General features: G+C 45.6%; 1 protein-coding gene across 1 annotated transcript in view; it reads left to right on the top strand.

Annotated features, from left to right (window-relative positions):
- Positions 1-22,033, top strand: part of SLC41A2 (solute carrier family 41 member 2) — a 402,292-nt gene that overhangs the window by 148,878 nt on the left and 231,381 nt on the right. The window contains exon 5 of the mRNA XM_085653261.1: positions 20,254-20,398. Within this exon, the coding sequence (XP_085509387.1) occupies positions 20,254-20,398 (145 nt within the window). The remainder of the gene's footprint in view (positions 1-20,253; positions 20,399-22,033) is intronic.

Raw genomic sequence — 22,033 nt, 5'->3', positions numbered from 1 at the left:
GTTATATATAAATAGCCTTTGTATTCTCCATAAAAACACATTCGAACACAATCACATGTAATACTGTGCCACTAGGCACTTGTCATGACTTCACAGACATATACATATGCAGTTTGGCCAATCAGGCCATTGTCAAAATACATCACTTTTAGGCTAACCAGTAACTACTTGTGATATTACACTCAGCACCACACAGTATGCAAAACATAATTGGCCACAGTGCACCCTAATGATATCCAGCACCAACCTCAGTAGTGCACCACAAACACTTGTAGCAGTGTACACATTAGGCAAAAGCATTAAGCAAAAAAAAAATAGCAACAGTGCACCACATTGACTACTTATAAGGCGCATGCACTACTACATGAGCACCACCATCTGCGCGACACCTGCACTCTCTTTTAGGGTACCTGGTGTCCTTTGTATAGGCTTCCGGGCCATGTGCCCGCCTATACCATGAAATGTGGCAATTCTCGTCCCCGGGGGCCTTCGTCGAGGTCTCGCCCCGTTCTGAGGCACAATGCCACAAGCAAGGGGGCGGGGGTACAACTGACCCTGTCTCTGAGGAATAATGCCCCCGATGCTGCAAGTAAAGCGGCTGGGCTCCCCTCTTCGGCACGGGAGCCCACCTCCTGACTTCCGTTTTCTCTTGCGCCTCCGAATGGTGTAGTGCTGCCTGCAGGGTTCCTTACGCCCATTCATGGCGCAGCAGCGACTCGGGGCACAACGAGCGGGGAGAGTTTGCCCGCTACGCAGCACGACACAACTGCTGCCAAACTGGGAGTGCCGGCTGCTCTCCCGAGCACTCCCTCTTCAAAATGGGCAGCAGAGCGAATTCTCTGCACACTCATTGGAAAAAAAAGTGGTCTCAGGCAGCGCTCACCATGTGCTTCTGTAGCTAGAGCCCCCAGTGTCTAGGGGAGCACTGGGCGGGCACAAGCAGAGGGCCGCAGCCGGCCTGCATACTCTGCAACAGTTACAAAAGTGGCAGTCCCATCTTCAGACCAACAATCGGGGGGCAGCAGACTAGACCCACAAGCAAGTTGTCCAAAATGGCAGTTCCTCCTGGGATGTAGCAGTCCTCTGGTGTAGCATCAGCAGCACCTGGTGGCAGGACCATGCAGTATATCCAGTCCCAAGATAGCCCCAGTAGTTCTAGCACCAAAGTCTTTGTTCTGGCCTGACACAGGACCCTGAGCCCAGTTTAAACCAGTTCTGGGGGCACTTTGCAAATATAATTACAGTGCATAACACTCCCCATTCAAAGTGTAAGCCCTGGTTCTGGACACACCACAAGGGGGCGGAGCCATCATTGTGGAAGGCAGGCACAGCCCTATTCAGGTGCAGGTGCTACTCCTCCCACCACTCCAAATGCAGACCAGGCCTATTCAGATGGTCAATCCACATCAGGCAGTCACAAAGACACATAACAAACAGAAATGCCTACTTCTAAAAGTGGCATTTCAAAAAAAAGTAATAATGAATCCGCTTTCACCAATAAGCAGCATTTATCGCTACTATTTCAAACATACCAAACTTGATTGCGCTACCCCTCTCATGTCAGGAATTACCACTGAAGCACATCTCGGGGCATCCCCAATGAATCCCTGTGAGAGGGTAGACTCACAGCAGTGAGAAACCAAATAGACTGTTTGTCACTACCAGGACATGCCACACAGTTAAGGCAGATCTCCTACCTCTTACCTACAATGTACCCTGCTCATAGGGCTAGCTAGGGCCTACCTTAGGGGTGACTAATATGTAGTAAAAGGGAGTTACAGACGTGGCAACCACTTTATGTGCCACGTCACAGTGGCAGTAAACAGCGCGTGCAGGCCCTGCAGTGGCAGAGGCCTGAGACAGGTTTGAAAGGCTACTTTGGTTTGTGGCGCAAGCAGCCCTGCAAGCCCACCAGTAGCATTTAATTTACTGGCCCTGGGTAAATGGGATACCACTGTACACGGGACTGACAGGTAAATTGAATATGCCAAACAGGTGTAGACCAATCTTACCAAGTTTACCATTGAGAGCAAATGCACTTTAGCGCTAAACAGTAGTGATAAAGTGCCCAGAGTCATAAAACCACCAACGACCGGTCAGAAAAAATACAGGAGGAATGCAAAAAGTTCTGGGCTGACCCTGCAAAAAGGACCAGTTCCAACCGAGAGGGTTCTGGCACCAGAAGTAGGCTGTGGTTGCTATTCCTGCTACTTTCTGGTCCTGAAAAGGAGTAGAGCCTTTGTCCTATCCTACATCTGCGAGCTCTCAACTACTACTTTAAAGAGGAAAGGTTCAAGGTGCTCACTCTAGCTCAGGTCTTGTCTGCTCTAGACCCAGGAGACAGGAAGGTAGCACTGGACTTGCAGGAAACCTGTTTTCACATTTCAGTCCTGCCTGTTCATCGGCATTACCTGCGATTCACGGTAGGCCACAAGCACTTTCAATTCACGGTGCTCACCTTCGGCCTTACCAGTGCCTCTTGGGTGTTCACCAAGGTCGTGGCGGTGGTCACAGCTCATCTACGCAGATCAGGGGTGCCAGTCTTCCCCTATCTCAACGACTGATGTTTGAAGGCTAGCATGCCCAAGTCTGTTGTCTCCCACCTCCAGACTACAGCGAACCTCCTGCTTTCCCTGGGATTCACTATAAAGTCACACCTGACTCCCTTTCAGACGCTCCTTCTCATCTGAGCTGTTCTGGACACAGTGCAGTTTCTGGTCTATCTTCCTGAGTGGAGAGTCCAGGATATTCAGGGTACGATACCGATGTTTCAGCCTCTAACTGGATTTCTATGAGAATGACTCTGAGACTACTGGGCATGATAGCCTCCTGCATTCTGCTAGTTACACATGCCAGATGGCATATACAGGCTAAGCAGTGAGACCTGAAGTTCCAGTGGGCAGCATCAGGGGAATCTCTCCGACGTAGTCCATATCTCCGAGGGGACCGAACAGGATCTGAAGTGGTGGCTGACCAACCGCGATTAGGTCAGAGGCAGGGCCTTCTCCCTTCCCCATCCAGATCACACAGTAGTGACAGATGCGTCACTCCTGGGTTGGGGTGGCCTTGTGGGAGAGGTGGAGATCAGAGGACTCTGGTAACTGGCGGAATCCGGACTCCACATCAACTTGCTGGAACTCGTGATTTGCTTGGTATTGAAAGCTTTTCTCTCTCCCATCAGGGGAAAGCTGGTTCAGGTATTTACGGTCAACACCGCCATATGGTACTGCAACAAACAGGGCGGGGTGGGATCCTGGACCCTTTGTCAGGAGGCCCTGCATCTCTGTGCATGGCTGGAACAGGAGGGCATATCCCTGGTGGTTCAACACCTGACAGGTTCTCTGAAAGCCAGAGCGGACAAACTAAGCCTTCGATGCCTAGCGGATCACGAATGGCATCTCCATCCGGAGGTGGCGCAAGGTCTCTTTCAGAAGTTAGGAGAGCCTTGTTAGATATGCTCGCCTCTGACGAGAACACGCAATGTCTGCGATTTTGCAAGCTGGAGTTTCCAAGGTGGCACTCGCTCGGCGATGCTCAGGCCTCCTGTCGCCTTTCCGTCAATACCATCAATTCCGTCAATACCACTCCTGTCCAGAGTGCTCAAGAAGATCAGAAGCGACTGAGCCATAGTAATTTTTGTGGCTTTGGACTAGGCACAGAGGGTCTCTTATCCTGAGCTTTTCCAACTAAGCATCTGATCACGGTGCCCCTTCGGGAGGATCTTACGTCACAGCAGCAGGGGATGGTCCTCCACCTGAACCTGTAAACTCTATGCCTTTCAGCTTTGTCTGCATTCTTGATGCTGTCAGTCCTACCCTCTTTGTTTAAATCCCCTATTGTAAATTGATTTCTTAAGGGGCTTGCACATATGTTCCCACCTACCCCCATTGATCATGCCTCAGTGGTACCTAATTTGGTTCTCACCTTCATCATGTGTGCTCCATTTTAACCTCTGCACAACTGCCCCCTCTGGCTGCTTACCATCAAAACAGCCTTTTTGGTGTCCATAACTTCTGCCAGGAGGGTGAGTGAATTGCAGGATCTGTCTTCCCAGCCTCCTTACCTGACCATCTTCCCTGATAAGTTGGTGCTTCACACTAGGGCCTCTTTACTCCCAGAAAGTGGTAACACTATTCCATATGGGGCAGTCAGTAACCTTGCCCACTTTCTAGACTTCTCCGCACCCCTCTAAAGAAGAGGAGCGATTCCACTGCTCTGTACGCAAAAAGAGCATGGTCATTCTGCCTTCATCACACTAAAGAGTTCCCGGTGGGCGACCAACTCTTCGCAGGGTACGTTAGAGCAAAGAAATGTCATACGGTGCACAAGAGGACTATCTCTCGATGGGTCATCCTCCGCATAAAAATTTGCTATGCTTTGGCCAATAAACAGCCTCCTATGGGCTTAAGAGCTTATTCCACCAGAGTTAAATCTGCGACCACAGCGTTGCAACGTGGTGTTCCAGCCCTTGACAATTTTTTAAAAAATTATATTTTTATTAAACAAAGCTAAGCATTAGTTATTCAAACTACAATAACGTACAGTCTCCATGCGGTGTCGGGGATATTGTTCACATTCAACACACATTGCATCATGAAGATACATTAACAATTTCAGTACTAGCCACAGTTTACCTTCAGTTCTTGACCTTGAGGAGCACTCCACTCGTATTTTTTTTTATTCTTTTTTTTATATGGTCCTCAAGGACCTCTGTATGACACCCTGTGTCCCCAAATCTTGTCCCACTTCCCTGGACACCCCCTGCTCTGGTACACCACCTTTTCTGTTGCACCGCAACAGTCCAGGTCTTCGCTCCACTGAGTGACCCTGGGTGTTTGGTTCGCTCCCCACGCCCTTACTATATTCCTTTTTGCCACTGTCTGCCTTCTTGAGCCAGAGTCTTAGATATTTGGGCCGTCTGTCCGCTCCTGTCACATATAGTATGTGCCACCTGGCCTCAATTAGGTCTTCTTGGTCCACTACCTCAGCCATTATCTGTACTATCTCCTTCCAATACTGTTGAATATGGGGGCAGGCCCATTGGGTGTAAATAAAAAAAAAGTGCCCCTTTCCCCACAAGCCCGGGTACACATGTCAGTATTGCTGTCGTTCATTCGGTGTAAAAGTGTCCTTGAGGTGTAAGATCTATGAAGTATACGTCCGTTCTTGACATTTGTCAGGCAGCAATGAGGGCATCACTGCACATGTTCATTAAGCACTACTGCCTAGACAGTCAAGCCCATAGGGACGGCCTTTTTGGCCCCTCTGTCCTGCAGGGCTTCCTGGTCTTAGCTTTTCCGCAGCCCCTCCTCCCGGGAGGGTATTGCTTGGGTATCTATTCTAAGGTAAGGAAACTGCAGCTAGATGACTCTAACAGATGGACAAGTTACCTACTTTGGTAATGCATTTTCTGGTAGACACATAATCTAGCCGCAGATTCCTTACAAACCCACCCATTCTCCCTGCTCAGCGGACAGGTTTTTAGAGTCTGGGCTAATCCCTTTCAGGGCCCTAGTTGTTCTAACACACCACTGTCGGTCCATTTCATGGTTCCGAGCTCGTGGCGTGGAAAGTCATGAAAGGTAACTAATGTAGCACGCCGATGTGGTGCCTACATATGTGACATGGACGTCACTTCCGGTGTGGCCAATACATACGCTCCGCGGAGCTTACTCTTACCATGTACCCGTGCACAAGGGTATTGCTCGAGCAAAAGTTTCCGGATCCTGCCTGATGCCTGGGATATTCTGAGGTAAGGAATCTCTGGCTAGATTATGTCTTTATTTATCAACAAAGGGGATTAGAAAGGGCTTCTGGTCAGGTCCAGCATACTTGCCCAAATGAACCAGAAGCAGGAAGGGTATGCAGTTCCTAGGGGAGAGTCACCCAAGGGGGTGAGTACACATAGTTAGGTAGGGTTCAATGCCCTTTAGGATAAGGTGCCCTGCTGGAAGATAAATGAAGGTGGAGGAGGGGCAATTCTTCCTTTCGGAACTAGTGCCCTAACACACCCAGCCAGCTAGGTTTCATGCTTCATCATCTGGACTGCTCCTCGTCGGGTTGGCGCTGCAATACCCGACGGGCACCCAATAATGGGGCTCTTTGGCAGAGATATTTTGTTCCTTGCCGTTTTGTGAGGTGTGGGTGAGGGGCCAAGGCTTGTGTAGATGTATTGTGGTGAGAGTGCAATTTAAAACAGGTTAGGTAGTCCAAACCAGTACTTTAATAGAATGGCTCCTAGCTGATTAAAATGAAACAAGAGTGGCAACTTCTATCTTAAATTTATTAGTTCAAGATTGTATTGCTCTACTCCATAACGGTCAACATGTTTCTTGCCACAGCGTCTATAAGATCAGACGGCAATTCATCAGGACCAATGTTCAAACTATCTACACCTTGTGGTTAGTGACTGTCACAATCTACCTACCACGTGAGTTATTTAAGAATAGTACCTAAACGTTTTTGGGGGTAATGATCAATAATACATGATTGATATCCATCCTTGATAACTCGGTAGCTCTCTGGAATCTAAAAAGTGACCCACTGTGCTTGTACTGGTGACTAAAACAACACTATTGGTGGTGTCTTGATGGGCACCACACGTGGTGACACATGGATTGATTTAAAAAAAAAAAAAAAAAAAAAAAATTCTTCAAAATTTGCTTATAACGGTACATAAAACAATTTCTCTACTCTGAAGAATGTAACAGCGTATCTAACTCACCAATTAGAACCTTTATTCTTGCCCCAACTGTACCAGCGGGGCTATGACACATCAAAGATAATTATCCTAAATGGGAGATAAGGTTATTGTAGGTTGCCAGCCCCGTACTTGGAAAGTTATACCAGACCTCACATAGCGGCTGGATGCCGGAGGGGTCCCGGTGCAAGTAGAAGCCCCAATGCACCCCTTAGTTTGCCCAAAGCAGCACCCCGGTCATGTAGGGAAAGTATACAAGGGAGAAAACGGTTAGAGGCCTCCACGCGTTGGCTGAAAGGTTAGCGGTGCGTGGAAGGCCAATAGTGCCTGTTAATTCAGCCCAAGTCCCTGGTAGTATGAGGGGCCGCTGCCGGGCAAAGGTGAGGGCTCGTTAGTATGCATTGTCGGCATTCCAAAAGTCGCCGATGAACTCACCGTAAAGCTTTGCCAAAGGAGAGTGGAACAGCGTTTCTGCCAGCGTGGTTTGCTGGCGGCCATACTCACCTGTAGGTCAGCGTCACTGTGCTGGATCACCTACCCCTGCCGCCGGTCCGGGAAGGTGAGGATCTCCCTCTCTGGAGTAGAGATCTACTGGTCAGTTCCTGCCCGGGGACGAGCGAAACCGGAAGCAGCACGCGTGGTGTGCTAACCTAACTATATGTGGAAGCAGGAAGTGATCCTGTTGGAGTTCATGACCGACATCTTGGACTATGTCAATAGTGCTGGTAATGTGGTGTTGGAGCAATAGCAGGAATCAATGTCTAGGGGGAGCAGAGTTAATGAAAGCACTCGCTCTCTGAAGGTGTGTCATATATCAGAGGACTGCGTTAAGTAATCCACACTAGTGATGTGTAGCGATCCTGAAGTGTGGTAAAACTAGTTGTTCTCTATTCTTTATAGTCATTATAGCGAGGAGTGGAATTCTTCTAAAAGCCCACTAATAAAGCAAATGGGAAAGGGATAGGTATTCAATTCAATTGTGCCCATGGAATATTATAATTCAGCCCATATCTGTTGGTGGATAAGCGATGTATCCATCTCTGTTCAATCTTAAAGAGTGTCCTCTGAGTAATGCCTTGATGAGTTTCAAGGACCACCCATCTGATGGAATCCGGGAAAGGTCACGTTCTTTGAAATGCGCGCACATTTTTGTTGAAGTCCTCTGACAACGGATATTACTTTTGTGCTCTGTGATCCTGGTCTTAACTGTTCTCATGGTGTGCCTATATATCGAAGTAGGCATGGGCATGTGATCATGTATATACATTGTGTTGTATTGCAGTTTGTATGTTTCATGAGGGGCCATGTGAATGTGTCAGAACACAATCTCCTTGGTAGATGTTGTGTGGTGACACACTGAGCATGAACTGCATGGGAAATGCCCCTGTACAGGTGGAAGACCCCATAAGGATCGTTGGTTCTAAGATTGTTGGGTCTTGGGTCATGTATTGATGAGCATATTATTACGATTCCTGGTGCGCTTATAAGCAAACCTGGGTTTCGATAGCTGTAGTGAGCCTGTATTCAAAATACCCCAGTGTTTGTTTATGACCTTTTTGGTGTGGGTGGAATCTGGGGTGAAAGAAGTAACACATGTCAAAATGTCTTCGGGTTCTTTTTGGACGGTTTCCAAAAGTGCCTCGCGATGATTGTTTGTTTCTAGCCCTTTTCATGGATTTCTTAATGTGATGTTCAGGATAGTCTCTTTCTCTCAGGTTATTAGCGAGGATTTTTGACTTTATTATGTAATCATTGATATTGCTACAATTTCTCCTGATGCGCAGGAATTGTCCAACTGGCAAGTTTTCTTTGAGGGCCGGTGGGTGGTGACTGCTATATAATAGCAGACTATTCCTGTCAGCCCCATCATTGGGTGCCCGTCTGGTATTGCAACGCCAACCCGACGAGGAGCAGTCCCGATGATGAAGCATGACACCTAGCTGGCTGGGTGTGTGAGGTCACTAGTTCCGAAAGGAGGAATTCCCCCTCCTCCACCTCCATTTATCTTCCCGCAGGACACCTTATCCTAAAGGGAATTGAACACTGCCTAACTCTATGTACTCACCCCCTTGGGTGACTCTCCCCTAGGAACTGCATACCCTTCCTGTTTCTAGATTGTCTTTACCAGATAAGGCCTTACCGAAAGTAAGTATCTTGTTCTTTTCATAAGAATGCTGGTGCAAATTGATTTTTAGCTTGAGATTTATTGTCCCAAAGAAATTATTTGTCACAGCAGTAAAATTATCATGTTTGAAGTTAATGTTACTACAGAGCTATCTATTACTGAGCCGACGAGAAGCTTTGTTTCCAGCCAAATCTAGAATGACCTCTCCACTGTGAACACATCTCTTCAGTTATTATGTGTATCTTATCTTTTGGCAAGATTATCATGATCGTATTTTCAATCAAACCGGACATCTTGACATACCTTAAGCACAACTTCTCACCAACAAGTGGTAGCCTAATGAAGGAGCAGGTCTGACACACAACGGATGATCCACGCATAGAAGCTGCAGAGCGTGTGGTCATTCAACCTTCAGGCCTAAAGCTGCATCACATACACATTTAGAAAATACATGCTGTCTGTCTGCCCCTGTTTTGCATCCAAAATACAGGGTGGGCACAGAGGTAGTGATTCCCGCATTTGCATGGGACCATGCCCCCTTGCAAATGAGGGTATGCCCTTTGAAGATAAGGCTGGTTCTGCAGGTGCATCCGCATAATCAGTACTACAGAAGGGGTGCACAAGTGTGTGCAGCCCCTTCTGTAATACTAGAGCGTATATAATGTAATGTAACAGTAATTTATGAAGCACTCTATTACTCCGGTGAGTGTCCTGGCACTATAATTCCGAGGTGATCCACAACTGAAGGACCTCACTGTTAGTTTTGATTAAAAGGCCAAGTTTTCAGTTTTTTCGGGAACTTGGACCTGGCTGAGCTGCTCTGTAACTCCAAAGGGAATTTGGTCCATGTTGAAAGTCCTAAAAGCTAAAAAGAGCTGCCTCCTGTCCTGGACCGCCAGATCCTTGTATCTTTGGCCCAAAAAGGTTGGCAGAGCTCAGGCATCTGGGGGGAACATAAAAGCTGATACTTGCGCTAAGATGGATTGCACCAGACTGATGGAGAGCCCTGTGTACTAACAGCAGGGTCTTAAAAAGGATCCTGTTCCTTATAGGAAGCCAGTGCAGTTCCCTTAAATAGGTGGAAACGTTAGTTCTCAAAGGCAGACTGAGAAGAGTCTGGGTTGCTGAGTTTTGGACCACTTGCAATTTCATAATCAGGAAGTCAGGCAGGCAGGCAGGCCAAAATACAGTGTGTTACTGCAGTCAAACCCAGATGTTAAGGCCTGGCCTACCTGTTCCTTGCTGCACTATACAACACACATCCAGTGTGTGAAAAGTGTTACTAGGCACAGTATTTTCTACTTTGTACTGGAAGGTTAACTGTCAAGTGCAAAAGCTATGCTAGGCATTGTGCACAATGAAACGAAGGAATGTGTGCATGGTGCTAGGCGGCCTGTTTGTACACGTGTGCTGGAGGAGAGAGCATCAGTGTTGTATCTTAGTAGATCTGGCTTTACAATGCTCTTTCCCTAGGGCAGTGCAGCGTAGCAACTATGGTTGCTGTGCTGCATGTTGCTATATTTATTTGTAAATGTGCCTCTACGTGACAGTGAGTATGCGTGAGTCAGTGAACGTGAATGAGGAAAAGACGGCAAAAACAGGAGATTATGTGGATGAGAATGAATGAGTATGAGTGTAAACCAGAATGAGTAAGAGAATGGAAATGAGCAAGTCCAACTGTGAGTCAGCATGAATAAGTGCAAGTTGGTGAGAATGAATGAGTGTGATTGTAAATGAGTGAAGGTGTGAGCATGACTGAGAATGTGGCGTTTTACTTATGAGTGTGCGCTTGACCCTGGCATATTGAAGGTAATTCTTCACTTAAAGAGGCATCCATGGCAGAATTCTGGCACCGGTATACTGGAGGCAGTTCTTTGTATGACAAGCACCTATGACATAATGCTGGAATCGGCATACTGGATGTAATTTGTGGCGTGTTGAAGAAAAATTCTTGGCATGGGGCACCTGCGTCAAAATGTTGGCACATAGAAGGTCATTTTTGGCATAAAGGAGGAGAACCATGGTATATAGGAGTGAGGCAATTATGAAAAAGTGCTGGCCGTGACATACTAGAGATCATTTTGATGTTAGGATCACCCATGATTTATGGATGGTACTAATGGCAACATTCTGGCAGTGGCATATTGTATGCAATTTCTGGGCTTAAAGGTCACATATGGCAAATGTGGACATTCATGACAATAAGCATGCATAGAGCATCTCTAGCACATTCTTGGAAAAATGGGGTGAACTCATGGGAGCATCAGGTTAAAGTGGTCTGGCTCATCATGAAAGACTTGAATATTTAGCAAATGTATGTGAATAACCTGCTTTAAAATGCACTATTGGTCCCGTTTAAAAAAAAAAAAAATTGTAAAAGGTTTATCTGGGGATGCACCTTCAAAACCCTCCTTAGAAGAAGTCAAACTCACTCGCTTCACTCTCTACAATTCAGGACAAATATTACAGCCCACCACTTAAAAAAATCTTAAGCCGTGATTTCAAGACAGTTGGCAAACAGTGTCTTCATGAGCACTGTTTAGTTTTTGAAGCTTTCCCTGGGACTGGAATATTACTTGTCAGATTTTATCTTAATAAATTGCATCAGTGGAATTTCTGGAACCGGGCCTGGGAATGAAAATGTTATGTAATAATGCCTGTCCCTAATTCACATAGAGTGGAGGAAAATGTCCCTGTGCTTGCTGCAGTTTAGAGGCTCGTTCAATAGAATGTATAGTGCTTCTAAATCGGTGCTTCTGCCCTCTGCTCTTGGGCCTTGTTTGTAGGTTCAATGCTGAGCTGTCTTTACGACTTTTGATTCTTTTGCTTCATGTTTAAATTCAGAGGGGCCTACAACATATAGCCTCCCTTGAAATTATGCGTGCAGTGCCACAGTGATGTTTAAAGAGAACACTGTGCAACTAGGAGGATTCACAGGCCGTACGTGCCACACAACAAGCCCCTGTCTTGCACATGACATTTCCACCTCGCCTCCAGACTCCAGAGGCTGAGACTGAAGTCCATGTCAGGGTGATTCGTTACAGTAAGAAGATTGAGTTTGACAAAATGATTGGTGCAAAATGTGTGTTCATACCGCCATGAAAAAGCTCCACATCACTTTCATGAGAGCATGTAAATTGCTAAGTGCACAAATTGTTATGCCATAGATCCAAAGTTTTAATTTTGCTTGTGTGCAACGATTTACATTCCTTGCATGTGACACTCATTTGAAGTATTTATGGTTGCAGTTTTACATAGTGCGAACTCGGCCCAAGGACATTTGAGCTCTTTGAATAAGCAGGAGTTACATTACAAAAGGTCAGTTAAATTTTTTATGCACAGGAAGATTAAGTGGTTTGCCCAGAATCACAAGATGTAGAAGCCATCGCAGGGACTTCAACCAGGTTCCCCGGTTCCAAAATCAACAGCTTGGTCCTTAACGCTATATCGTCTCCCTCAAAAGTATAGATCACATGCAATGTTAAAGGCATAGAAAAGAGCTGTACTGCATCCATACTTTTGTCTATTCCCTACCCTGGTCTCAGATTAGAGCAAGATTGTGTTCTATGCCACTGGACAGGCTGGCTTGAAGGATGCAAAGGCAGAGTTAATCTAAAATCTACTATTCTCTCGCAAAACTCTGTGCATCTGATCTCAACAAACAAAACTACCCTCATACCCCTATTATTTACCACACAAACACAACGGTATGTTTCTAGCATCTGTAGCTCTAGATGCACATGCTCTGCATACTCCTGCCATCTAATGTTGGTCACGGATGATTGCATCTTGTTTTGTTTTGAAGAAGTCGTTCAAGTCACAAGGTATTGTGTTACTCCTCCTTTAACTGGCAATGCGCACAGGCATCAACTCCATTATTTTGTTTTCTTTCACCATCTGGTTTGTACGAGTGTCAACGTTGCTTCCAGACTTGACATCTTGATGTTTGTTTCTGCTGAGAAGATTTTACCAACAACGGTAATCCTTCCTCTACGCACTTCAGAAATTTATTAAAGACAAGCCCTCGACTCTCAGGTGCCCTTACATCTTCTATTGTCTCTTGGTAAAATGAAGAGGCATAGAATGGACACCCTTAAAAATGCCCTCCATGCCTCGCCAAATACCCCTTGGCCAACCTTCACAAGGTCTGTTATCTCTGTGTCTTCCATTACCAAGACAATGGCACCTTTTGCTCGGCTTTTCGGTGCAAGGAGATCCTTCGTCAAATGAGAAACCAGTGCTGGGTTCATATTAGGATGAGGTTGTCTGTGGTAGGCACAACAGACACCCCTTCGGCAAAGCTGACTCCCTTTGAGCTGAAGAAGTCGAGGACGGCGAGTCATCAGGTGTCCCTGACCATCGAGTCTGACTTCCTTAAGCACAAAAAGAGGACACATTTGTTCACCACCAGCCCTAATACAAAGTTGACTCAGAGAGCATGGTTAAAGCCGAAGCGCACAATTCTCGCACCAAATGCACACAGAGGCAGAGCACCTCGCCCACGGGGGTCAGCCTCGAGCCACATGTATAAGCCACTGCTGCTTGCACATCCTCCAATCCCTTCTGGCCCCAGTAAGAACTGAAGTAAGGAACCAGAGCCAAAACGAGATCCAGCAAAGAGCTTTGACCCCTATCCGTCTTTGAGTCTTAAGAAGTCTGTTGGTGCTGAGTTGAGTCCTACACTGGTAGTCCTAGACCCTATTCTCCAGCAGAGGGCTACGATGTCCCTTTTGCCAAAGAAGACCAGTTTGAAGAGTACGACATGGACCCCTTTGGGGATTCAGACCTAGAGCTTGTCCCAGTGAGGGTCATACTACCGTCTTCAAACCCAGGGCGCCCACCCCTTTAAGGAACCTGTAAAGGCTCTGATGGTTACACCTAATGTGGAGAAAAAGATTAAACCTTTTCCCTCTGACCCTACATACATCAACGATCACGCCCCATCTCCCCCAGTCTTCCTGGTGGTAAATACACTCCGGAAACAAGCTGCTGCTCAAGTGACAGGTGACACTCCTCCTCCTGACAAAGAGAGCAAGTGCATAGATGCAGCTAGAAAGAGGATAGCAGTCGGGCTGCTACCCACCCACTGAGGTGGAGCCAGCCCCCAATAAAGATGACTTCTGTTACTCTACAATAGAGCTCAGTAAGAGGAAATGGAGGGAGTACTGCAGAATATCCCTGACAAGTTCAGAAAATTGGGATGAGATAGTTACCAAGAAAAAAAACATCTCTAATGTCCCCATACGTTGCACCCTCAAAAAAGCTAATACTGCAGCATGAAGAGTAAAGACCTCTGTCATACTCCGGTGGCACTCATTGCTCAGAATATCCGGCAACAAACCAAGAGTTTCGAAGTATCACATGAACTTGCCATTCGACGGGGAACACCTCTTTGGCCAACAGGTTGACGGACCCTGGCCACTAGTGGCTCCTTTCTTCCCACATGACATGGGGTGATGCAAGAACACCTCCCTGGCTGGACCCAGTCATATCAAAGACAGCACCAGGCCTACTATCAGTGAAGGGATGGAGGATACATACGGAGAACCTTCAGGGGAAACGACTCCGATAAAGACATGCCAGGATGGCCTCCAAACACTGAGTTGCCAACTCCCCTCCAATCACATATTCTCGCTTGCTGACAGACCATCACCTCAAACCTCTGGGTTGTATCTATTATTGAGTATGATTATTGCGTAGAAATCTTTTCAGCCCCACAAAACAACCACCTGCCCCCTGCCCATACACCTTCAGCCCTGAACACCTTTGCCTACTGCAAGAGGCGGTTCAGTCACTCCTCAAAGGAGTCATAGAGCCAATGCCTCCGGAACATTGGAGCATAGGTGTCTGCTCCCTTTACTTCCTCATTCCTAAATGGGACATCTCCCTCAGACCAATCCTCAATCTCTGGCCTCTCAACAGATTCATCCTCTCGGAACATATGATCAAATGATGTTACCCCCCTGCTGCAGTGAGGCAACTTCATTGGCACTCTAGACTTAAAGGACACCCACTTTTATATACCCATTCACCAAGCTCACTGGCTCTATCTCTGCTTCATGGTAAGTGGCCAGCACTAACAATTCAAGGTGTTCCCCTTTGAAGTCGCCACAGCCCCAAGGGTCTTCATAAAGTGTCTAGCAGTGGTAGGTGTCTACCTCAGAAAAGTGGACATGCATGCAGGCAGGAATGCGTAGCCCAAACCAAAACTGCTATTTCCCTGCTCAATATCTTGGGATTCACAGACAGTGCCAATAAGTCCCATCTCCAGCCTCTTCAAGTTATGCCCTTCCTATGCATGGCAGCGGCATGTCAGAAGCTACTACTTTTTTTCAGCCACATCACTCTCCCACAGTCAAACAATAATATGCTTCCTAGGAGTGATGGCCTCTTGCATACCCATAGTTCTCCATGCCAGGCTTCACATGTGTCTTCTACAGGAGTACCTCTCGGCACACTGGTCACAAGCGGAGGTTCTTTGGGAGAAGCTAGTCTTGTTAAGGGCCAGCACCCATCGCTCTTACCTATAGCGAAGCACCAACAACGTGTTATGGAGCACGTCCTTTATAGACCCCCATCCGGCAGGTGCCTATTACCAAGGATGCTTCACTCAAAGGTTGGGGCCACATCTTCTAGACATGACCATCTGAAAATGTTGACCAAACACGCTAGCTCTCAATATGTTTCTACAGGATGCTCGGGGCAAGGTAGTCCTGGTACGGACAGACAACATGACTGCCATGTACTAATCTCCACAAACAGGGCGGCACACACTCCCCACATCTTTCAATACTAGGGCAGCAAATTTGGCATTGGGAGTTTCACCATGGAATACACCTCTTAGTAGAGGGGTTGAACAGCAACTTTGCAGACCTGCTCAGCAGGACATATCAAGTCCATGGATGGAAACTCCTCCCACAAGTCCGACTCCCACATGTTTAGCGAAGGTCCCACAAATAGACCTCTTCACTACTAGTGAAAACACAAAATACCAAAAATCTGCCTCCAGGTTTCTACACCCGTAGGGCACGGGCAATGCTGTATGGGTGAGCTGGTCAGGGATCTTTGCTATGCTTTTCCTCCTCTCCCACTTCTCCCATACTTGGTGAGGAAACTTTATCAAACATAGGCAAGAAAGTGTAAAAGCAGCTGCATAGTGGTCTGACCAGCTAAGAGAGAGCACGTCACTGAGTTGCAGCTGTGAATCATTGAAGAAGATTCCATCCAGTATATGGCCTGTGTAGGAGCATTGACCAGTTGGGAGAGACCGAAACAAGACATTGTGTCAATAAATGACCCTGACTCTTTGCAAGGGGCATCCTCTAAATGAAAATGAAGATCCCCTAAAATAGTAAAATTAGCTTTCTTTAAGTATTGATCAATCAGTTGACCAATTTCTAGAGTAAAGACTGATCTTGGGCGTGGTAGTCTCTAGACTAGAGTGCCAGAAGGATTTTGCATGCTGGATTTTTAATGTGAAGCATAAAGTCTCACAGGGAATCATGCACCTTATAGATTCCATAAAGCAGTGGTACGATTGCAAGAACTCCTCCTAGTCTATTTACTCTATCATGTCTGAGTCTTGTTAAGTCCGGGGGAATGGCATCCACCAAGTCGGGGACAGAAGAGTCATGAGCCCATGACTCCGTAACTAGAACACAATCAGGGTTGTGTGCCACTATTAATTTAGCATATTTAATTTTGTTTTTAATTAACGACCTAGCATTAATCAGGAATCCCCCGAAACTTCTCTTCTTTGGAGCTACTCTCCTTCTTCAGTTTCCCACTCTCCAGTTTAATATGAGGCATGTTAGGCACACCAGAGGGGAGCAATCTTGGTTGCAAGCCTGCATTATGTACAGGTCAATCCCCCTCTCTGACCGTGTTCTGTCAAATGGAGAGCAACTTACAAACTTTCCATCATTTCTCAAGTTCCAGAGTTGTGCCCGCAAATAAGGTAACCGTGGAGCCTCTACTCTTGCAAAATAGTCAGGGAATCTGCTGCATGGGGCAGTCCGTGCTCAGACGGACTTGCCTTTGGCGTGCCAATGATACGTTCGTGCTCTCATAGACCTAAATAGGTGTTCCCCAGTGCAAAAAAAGCCTCTGGAACGCTAACCGCCTGAAATTGCGGTTCACACGGCAACCAGAAAGTGGGGCAGAAAATAATTGCTCTCTCCTCACAAATGGCCAAGCCATGGTGGACCAGAGAGCAAAGTGAGGAAAATAAGCCCGTTCGGGAGTGGCACTCCTAGAGACTGCCTCCCGAGGAGCGGTCCCGAGTAATAAGTAGAACACAAGTGAGGCAAGTATATATTTAGATTAAGAGTTGTAAAGTTTTAAAGATTAAAAACTATCCACAATTTCACAAATTATCACACAAAGTAAAAGCTAAATGTTGAAAGCAATGACAGCTTGCTTGGTCTCACAATAAACCTGCCTGGGTTACAATAATTTTCATAATCTGGGCCCACTAATCCTTCCAAGACTGGTAATTGTAATTTTTGCAATGGCATCTTGTTGCTACCACCACCCAGAATTAAATTCAATAGCATTGACATAAAAATCCTACCTGGCAATGCACTGGTACAATTACAAAGAATTAAAGGAAACTGGGCAGGACAACCATTTTGGAAAGTGCTAATCTGCTTATTTTAGATACTAGCAGGTTGATCCAAAATGTAATTGACTCCCTCGTAGCTGTCAATTTTTTGCAAAGGTGCCCTTAAAAAATGTATTGGTCCTTATGAAAAATTACAATTCCCACTCCGGGTCAGACTGGGACAAAAAATAGCCCTGGCCACCAAACCAAAAGTGGCCCGCATTAGCAAACCTGATAGCTTAAAAAAAAAGTGGCCCACGTGCAAAACAAGCCAGTTTTGAACTTGTACAGACACGCTGTATGTGTATTTGCAAGGTATGGGAGACAGCATGCATTTTTTTGCTGCAGGCAATGTTTGTTTTAATATCGTAGAAATCGACTGTTAAAATCGGCTCACCTGGTAATAAAAGTGTGTATACCTATTAAATGTTACCCTTCTACTGCTCTCTTCTTTTCTGAGTGTGGCAGTAGTGTGCTCAATTGCTAGGTTAAACAACAGGGGGATAGTGGGCAACCCTCCCTTGTCCCCCATGTACCTCCCTGGCCTCAGAGTTGATCTCCCATTGCGTAGATTGCAAGTTAATCAGTAAAATGGCCCATGCCTTTAACTCTGGTCCAAATCCCATTTTCTCCATCAAACCTGTAGTAATCTCTAATTTAAGGTATGTTGTGCCTTTTCAATGTCCGGCAGTGCGGTTCTAAGCAATTGGTTGTTAACAAGAGAACACAGTCTACTTATGTTGAGTGGTGCATATTTCTGCCAGGAATTCATTGGAATCTATCAAGATTAATCTATCCAGGCAATATTGGTGAGAGTTGGTGAGCCAGCAATGTTTAACATTAGTACAGGTCAATTGGTGCCCAACCTCAAGGGTTCCCTGCAGGGCTTGAATAGAGTAATTATAATTGCCCCCCTTATAGTGTGCAAAAAACCCCGAAACCGGTCCTAGGATGCTTGTTTCCGGTTCAGGGTAGACCTGGCTTGGCAGTTCGGGCTCGGCTGTTCCCATGAGGAACAGGGTCAAGACTGATTTGCAAATGGCCAGGTCTAAACTGGGGTAGCATGGTGATCAAAAGCATGATGGATTTAACCCAGATCTCTTGACTGGGGGTGAATGTTTTGATTTGATTTGTTTTGCATTCCATCCATCAATTGTGTGTCTTTTGCTTTCTCTCCCCAAGTGCGCCAGGTATGCCCAGACGTGGGTCCTGGGCTCACTGTGCCACTGGAATCAAGCTATCCTTGCTGATCATCAATTGTGTGTCTTTTGCTCCCTTATAGTCTGAGCAACAAATGACTCTCCTTGCAGATCATGTTTACTTCCAGCAGCTGTGGTGTCAGTGTATCTTTGTAATAATGTGAATGTAGTAGACTGGGTGTTGTATGTTAAACCCTGCATTATTCTAAGAATTTAACCTTTCAAACCTAGTGGGTACAACAACATGCTGTCGGGTATTTTCTGTTAACCTTCTACATTGGCTAGATAATAATGGATGATAATGATAGGTAATAAGGATTATAAATAGTCTAGTCAGAAAGACTGTGTTCCAGGCCTTAACAGCATTCCATCAACTGTAACTCGGAATAATAGGCATATGTGTTGCATTTTCTTTTTTCAGACTGTTATATAAATGAAGTAATCGCAAATCATGCAGGAGGTTTCTTAATGTATCCAATATAAAAGCATGGATCCACGTCAAATCTAGAACATTTCTGATGCATAGCCCTTTTGGGCTATAACTGTTATGCTATGATTCTGGGCTGAGTAAAATAAACTATATCACTTGGTTTCGGACAGGATTCGGGTTAATGTTATCAGGACAGACAACATTGTTGCTTTGCCCTTGTTCCTTTATAAGTCCAAGATCCAAAGCAAGAATTTGTTAGCCAGTTTCATTGATTTTGAAAAAACCTTTAGTCGTTTATAAACTGAGGTGGTTTATGGAGCTAACCGTATAATCTTCATATTCTACTGATTCTGAAAACTATTATATCATTATATACAGGTAATTGGATTCAGGTTAAAATGGGAGGTAACCTGTCACTATATGATATTTTGTAGATACAATTGTTACCTTTACAATTGATATGGTTATAATTAACACTCAATAATGAATTATACACACACAGTATGTTTCTATCTATGTGCTTGCACTGCTATGCCTCAAGTAGACTCATGCAAAAGTGGTGTGCGAAAATCTGAGACTTCACTTTTTTTGTAAACGTCCATAATGGGCAGTCCGTACATTTTATCAGAGTGGTTACTGATCTCTGCCTCTGTTGTGTGACCTCGAATTCTTTTGAACTTGAATCTAACTAAGTGCATATTGATGTAACTATTTGTTATGCTGTGCGTTATAATATTTTAATAAGTTGTTTCACAGCTAGTTGAAGCTTTCTTCAAAGCTCTGGGAATTCCCTCTTGCCATTAGGAACTCCCACCCTGCGTGCACTCATTGCTCTTTTACTTATTCTATGCTTTGACACAAATCTTATTCTATGACAAGAGCTGCCTCCTTTGCTACTTCCCCATGCAACTTGATTTTTTTGTGTGTGTATGCATGTGTGTTTTGTAATGTTATAACGTAGCTTTTTGGCTGGTAAAACATTTTCCAAAAGTAAGACTTTTCAGTTTTGAAATGTTGATAAACTGAACGATAAGCTTTTTCTTTTTGACTTCTTCTTTTACTAAATTTGCTGTAATTAAATTCTTATATGTATATCACTTTCATACAAAAAAGCCTGTTTTATTTACATCTTTCTCATTGATTTTGTTTAATTTTAGAATTTATACTAGTAGTTTTAACTGATGCTATGTCTTTTAGGTGCAGGCAACAGTTGTTGGTTTTCTAGCCGCCATTGCAGCAGTTATACTGGGCTGGATACCTGAGGGCAAATACAGCCTCAGTCATGCAATACTTTTATGTTCAAGCAGCGTGGCTACTGCCTTCATAGCCTCTCTCTTACAGGGTAAGGAATCTTCTTCTAAGTGTATCATTATATTCATTAATTTCAAGTAAAACTTATTTCAGAGTTTCAAATCCTAATCCTTGAAAGAACATGAGGGTTCTTTGAATCAGTTGTCATAAAAAGGCATTGGGCTTTAACCCCTTGTGTGCCCCGCCCTTTCCCCGCCCTGTGCCGGGCGTTGAATTAGCGGGCGGGGTTCATGACGAGATAGTCTCGTCATGGGCACAGCGCAACCGCGGCCCATGACGAGACTATCTCGTCATGGGCACTCAAGGGGTTAAAAGGCATTTTACAATGTCAATCACCATAGAAAGCATACTTAATCTCACTCTTTAAATATCTACCTGGTAGAAGCTATGTAGAAATGGTATATTGCTTCATATTCTAGTCATGCCAGTACCGGAAATGTCCCACTGGAGTAGTTTGTTAACATTGTTCCTTGACATTCTGCTACACCCATACACACGCTTCCTTAGATACAATGGTCTGGATCTTGTACAAGCAGACCGAATACATTTTTTGCTAAATACTCTTCTGTTGCTATTAATTTTCATTGAAGCTTGTGCTTTGTTGCATAATTTTCCTTCTTATACCCTTGACAGCACCTACTAGCATTACAATAGTTTAGATATCTTCATGAAAATCAGTGGATTCTTGTCTGACTTTGTTAGGCTTTCTTTGACAGAAACAATGTTGCTCCTGGTCCTGTCCTATGTGTATTGATTTTCGATATGCAGCACAAAAACGCAATAATGACCAACAAAGCAGTCACATTTGTAACCCCAGCGCAACACCTGCACCACAGTTGAGAGTAATTAGATAAGGACGTAGACACGCAGTGGCACACCATCAGTGTTACAGGTTAGTAGCAACAATGGGACATCGACTGAGACCTGCTCCATGTCCCGCCAAGAGGAGCTTGAAAACAGACAGAGGGCTAGGAGCAATTGATCCTTGCCAGTCTGTGGGGTGGGGCACACCTCCCCACATCCCCAGGGAAACTTATAGTATGATATTGCCCCTCCAGTGTAACCATAAACGTTAATACTGGCGGGGACCCCACAGGCTTTGTACACCAATTTTTCCATTACCACTCAGTAGTCCGTGCCCCTCTTCCACTTATGAAGGGGGGGGGGGGGGGGGTGAATTCGTCCATCCAGTGCCGGGCTTGGTCTCTCTGGGCCACCAGACATGCCTCAGCCAAGAGGGTACACGTGGCGTGGGGCTCATCCATTTCGTCCATGATTCCTGGCAGTCGGATCGAGCTCCAGCCTGAGAACCAGTACCCGTTCCATCCTGTTCATCCCCGTCCAGTACCTCCTTGTGTCCAGGCACTCCCACAACATATGATAGAGGGAATCCGGGAAGTTCCAACAATGCAGAAACTCCGGCCCAGGTGCTCACATCATGCCCCACAGCCTCTCAGCGGAATAGAAGATTCTGTGAACATTTTTTAATTGGATCAGACACACACGCACACGGAGATAGCCGGCTCACATGAGGCCATCTTTACCTCTATCCACTCGTCGCCTACCCAGTGCGCCCACATCTTGCTCCCATCTAGCTCTGATAGTCAGTAAGAGGTCCAGTGTATTGGCCACTAAAGTTTTGTACAGACGTGATATGCCATGCCCA

This window comes from Triturus cristatus, chromosome 4_1, assembly GCF_964204655.1.
Source record: "Triturus cristatus chromosome 4_1, aTriCri1.1, whole genome shotgun sequence".
NCBI lineage: Eukaryota > Metazoa > Chordata > Amphibia > Caudata > Salamandridae > Triturus > Triturus cristatus.
The sequence above is the reverse complement of the archived record's forward strand: the minus strand, read 5'-3'. Positions and strand labels throughout refer to the sequence as shown.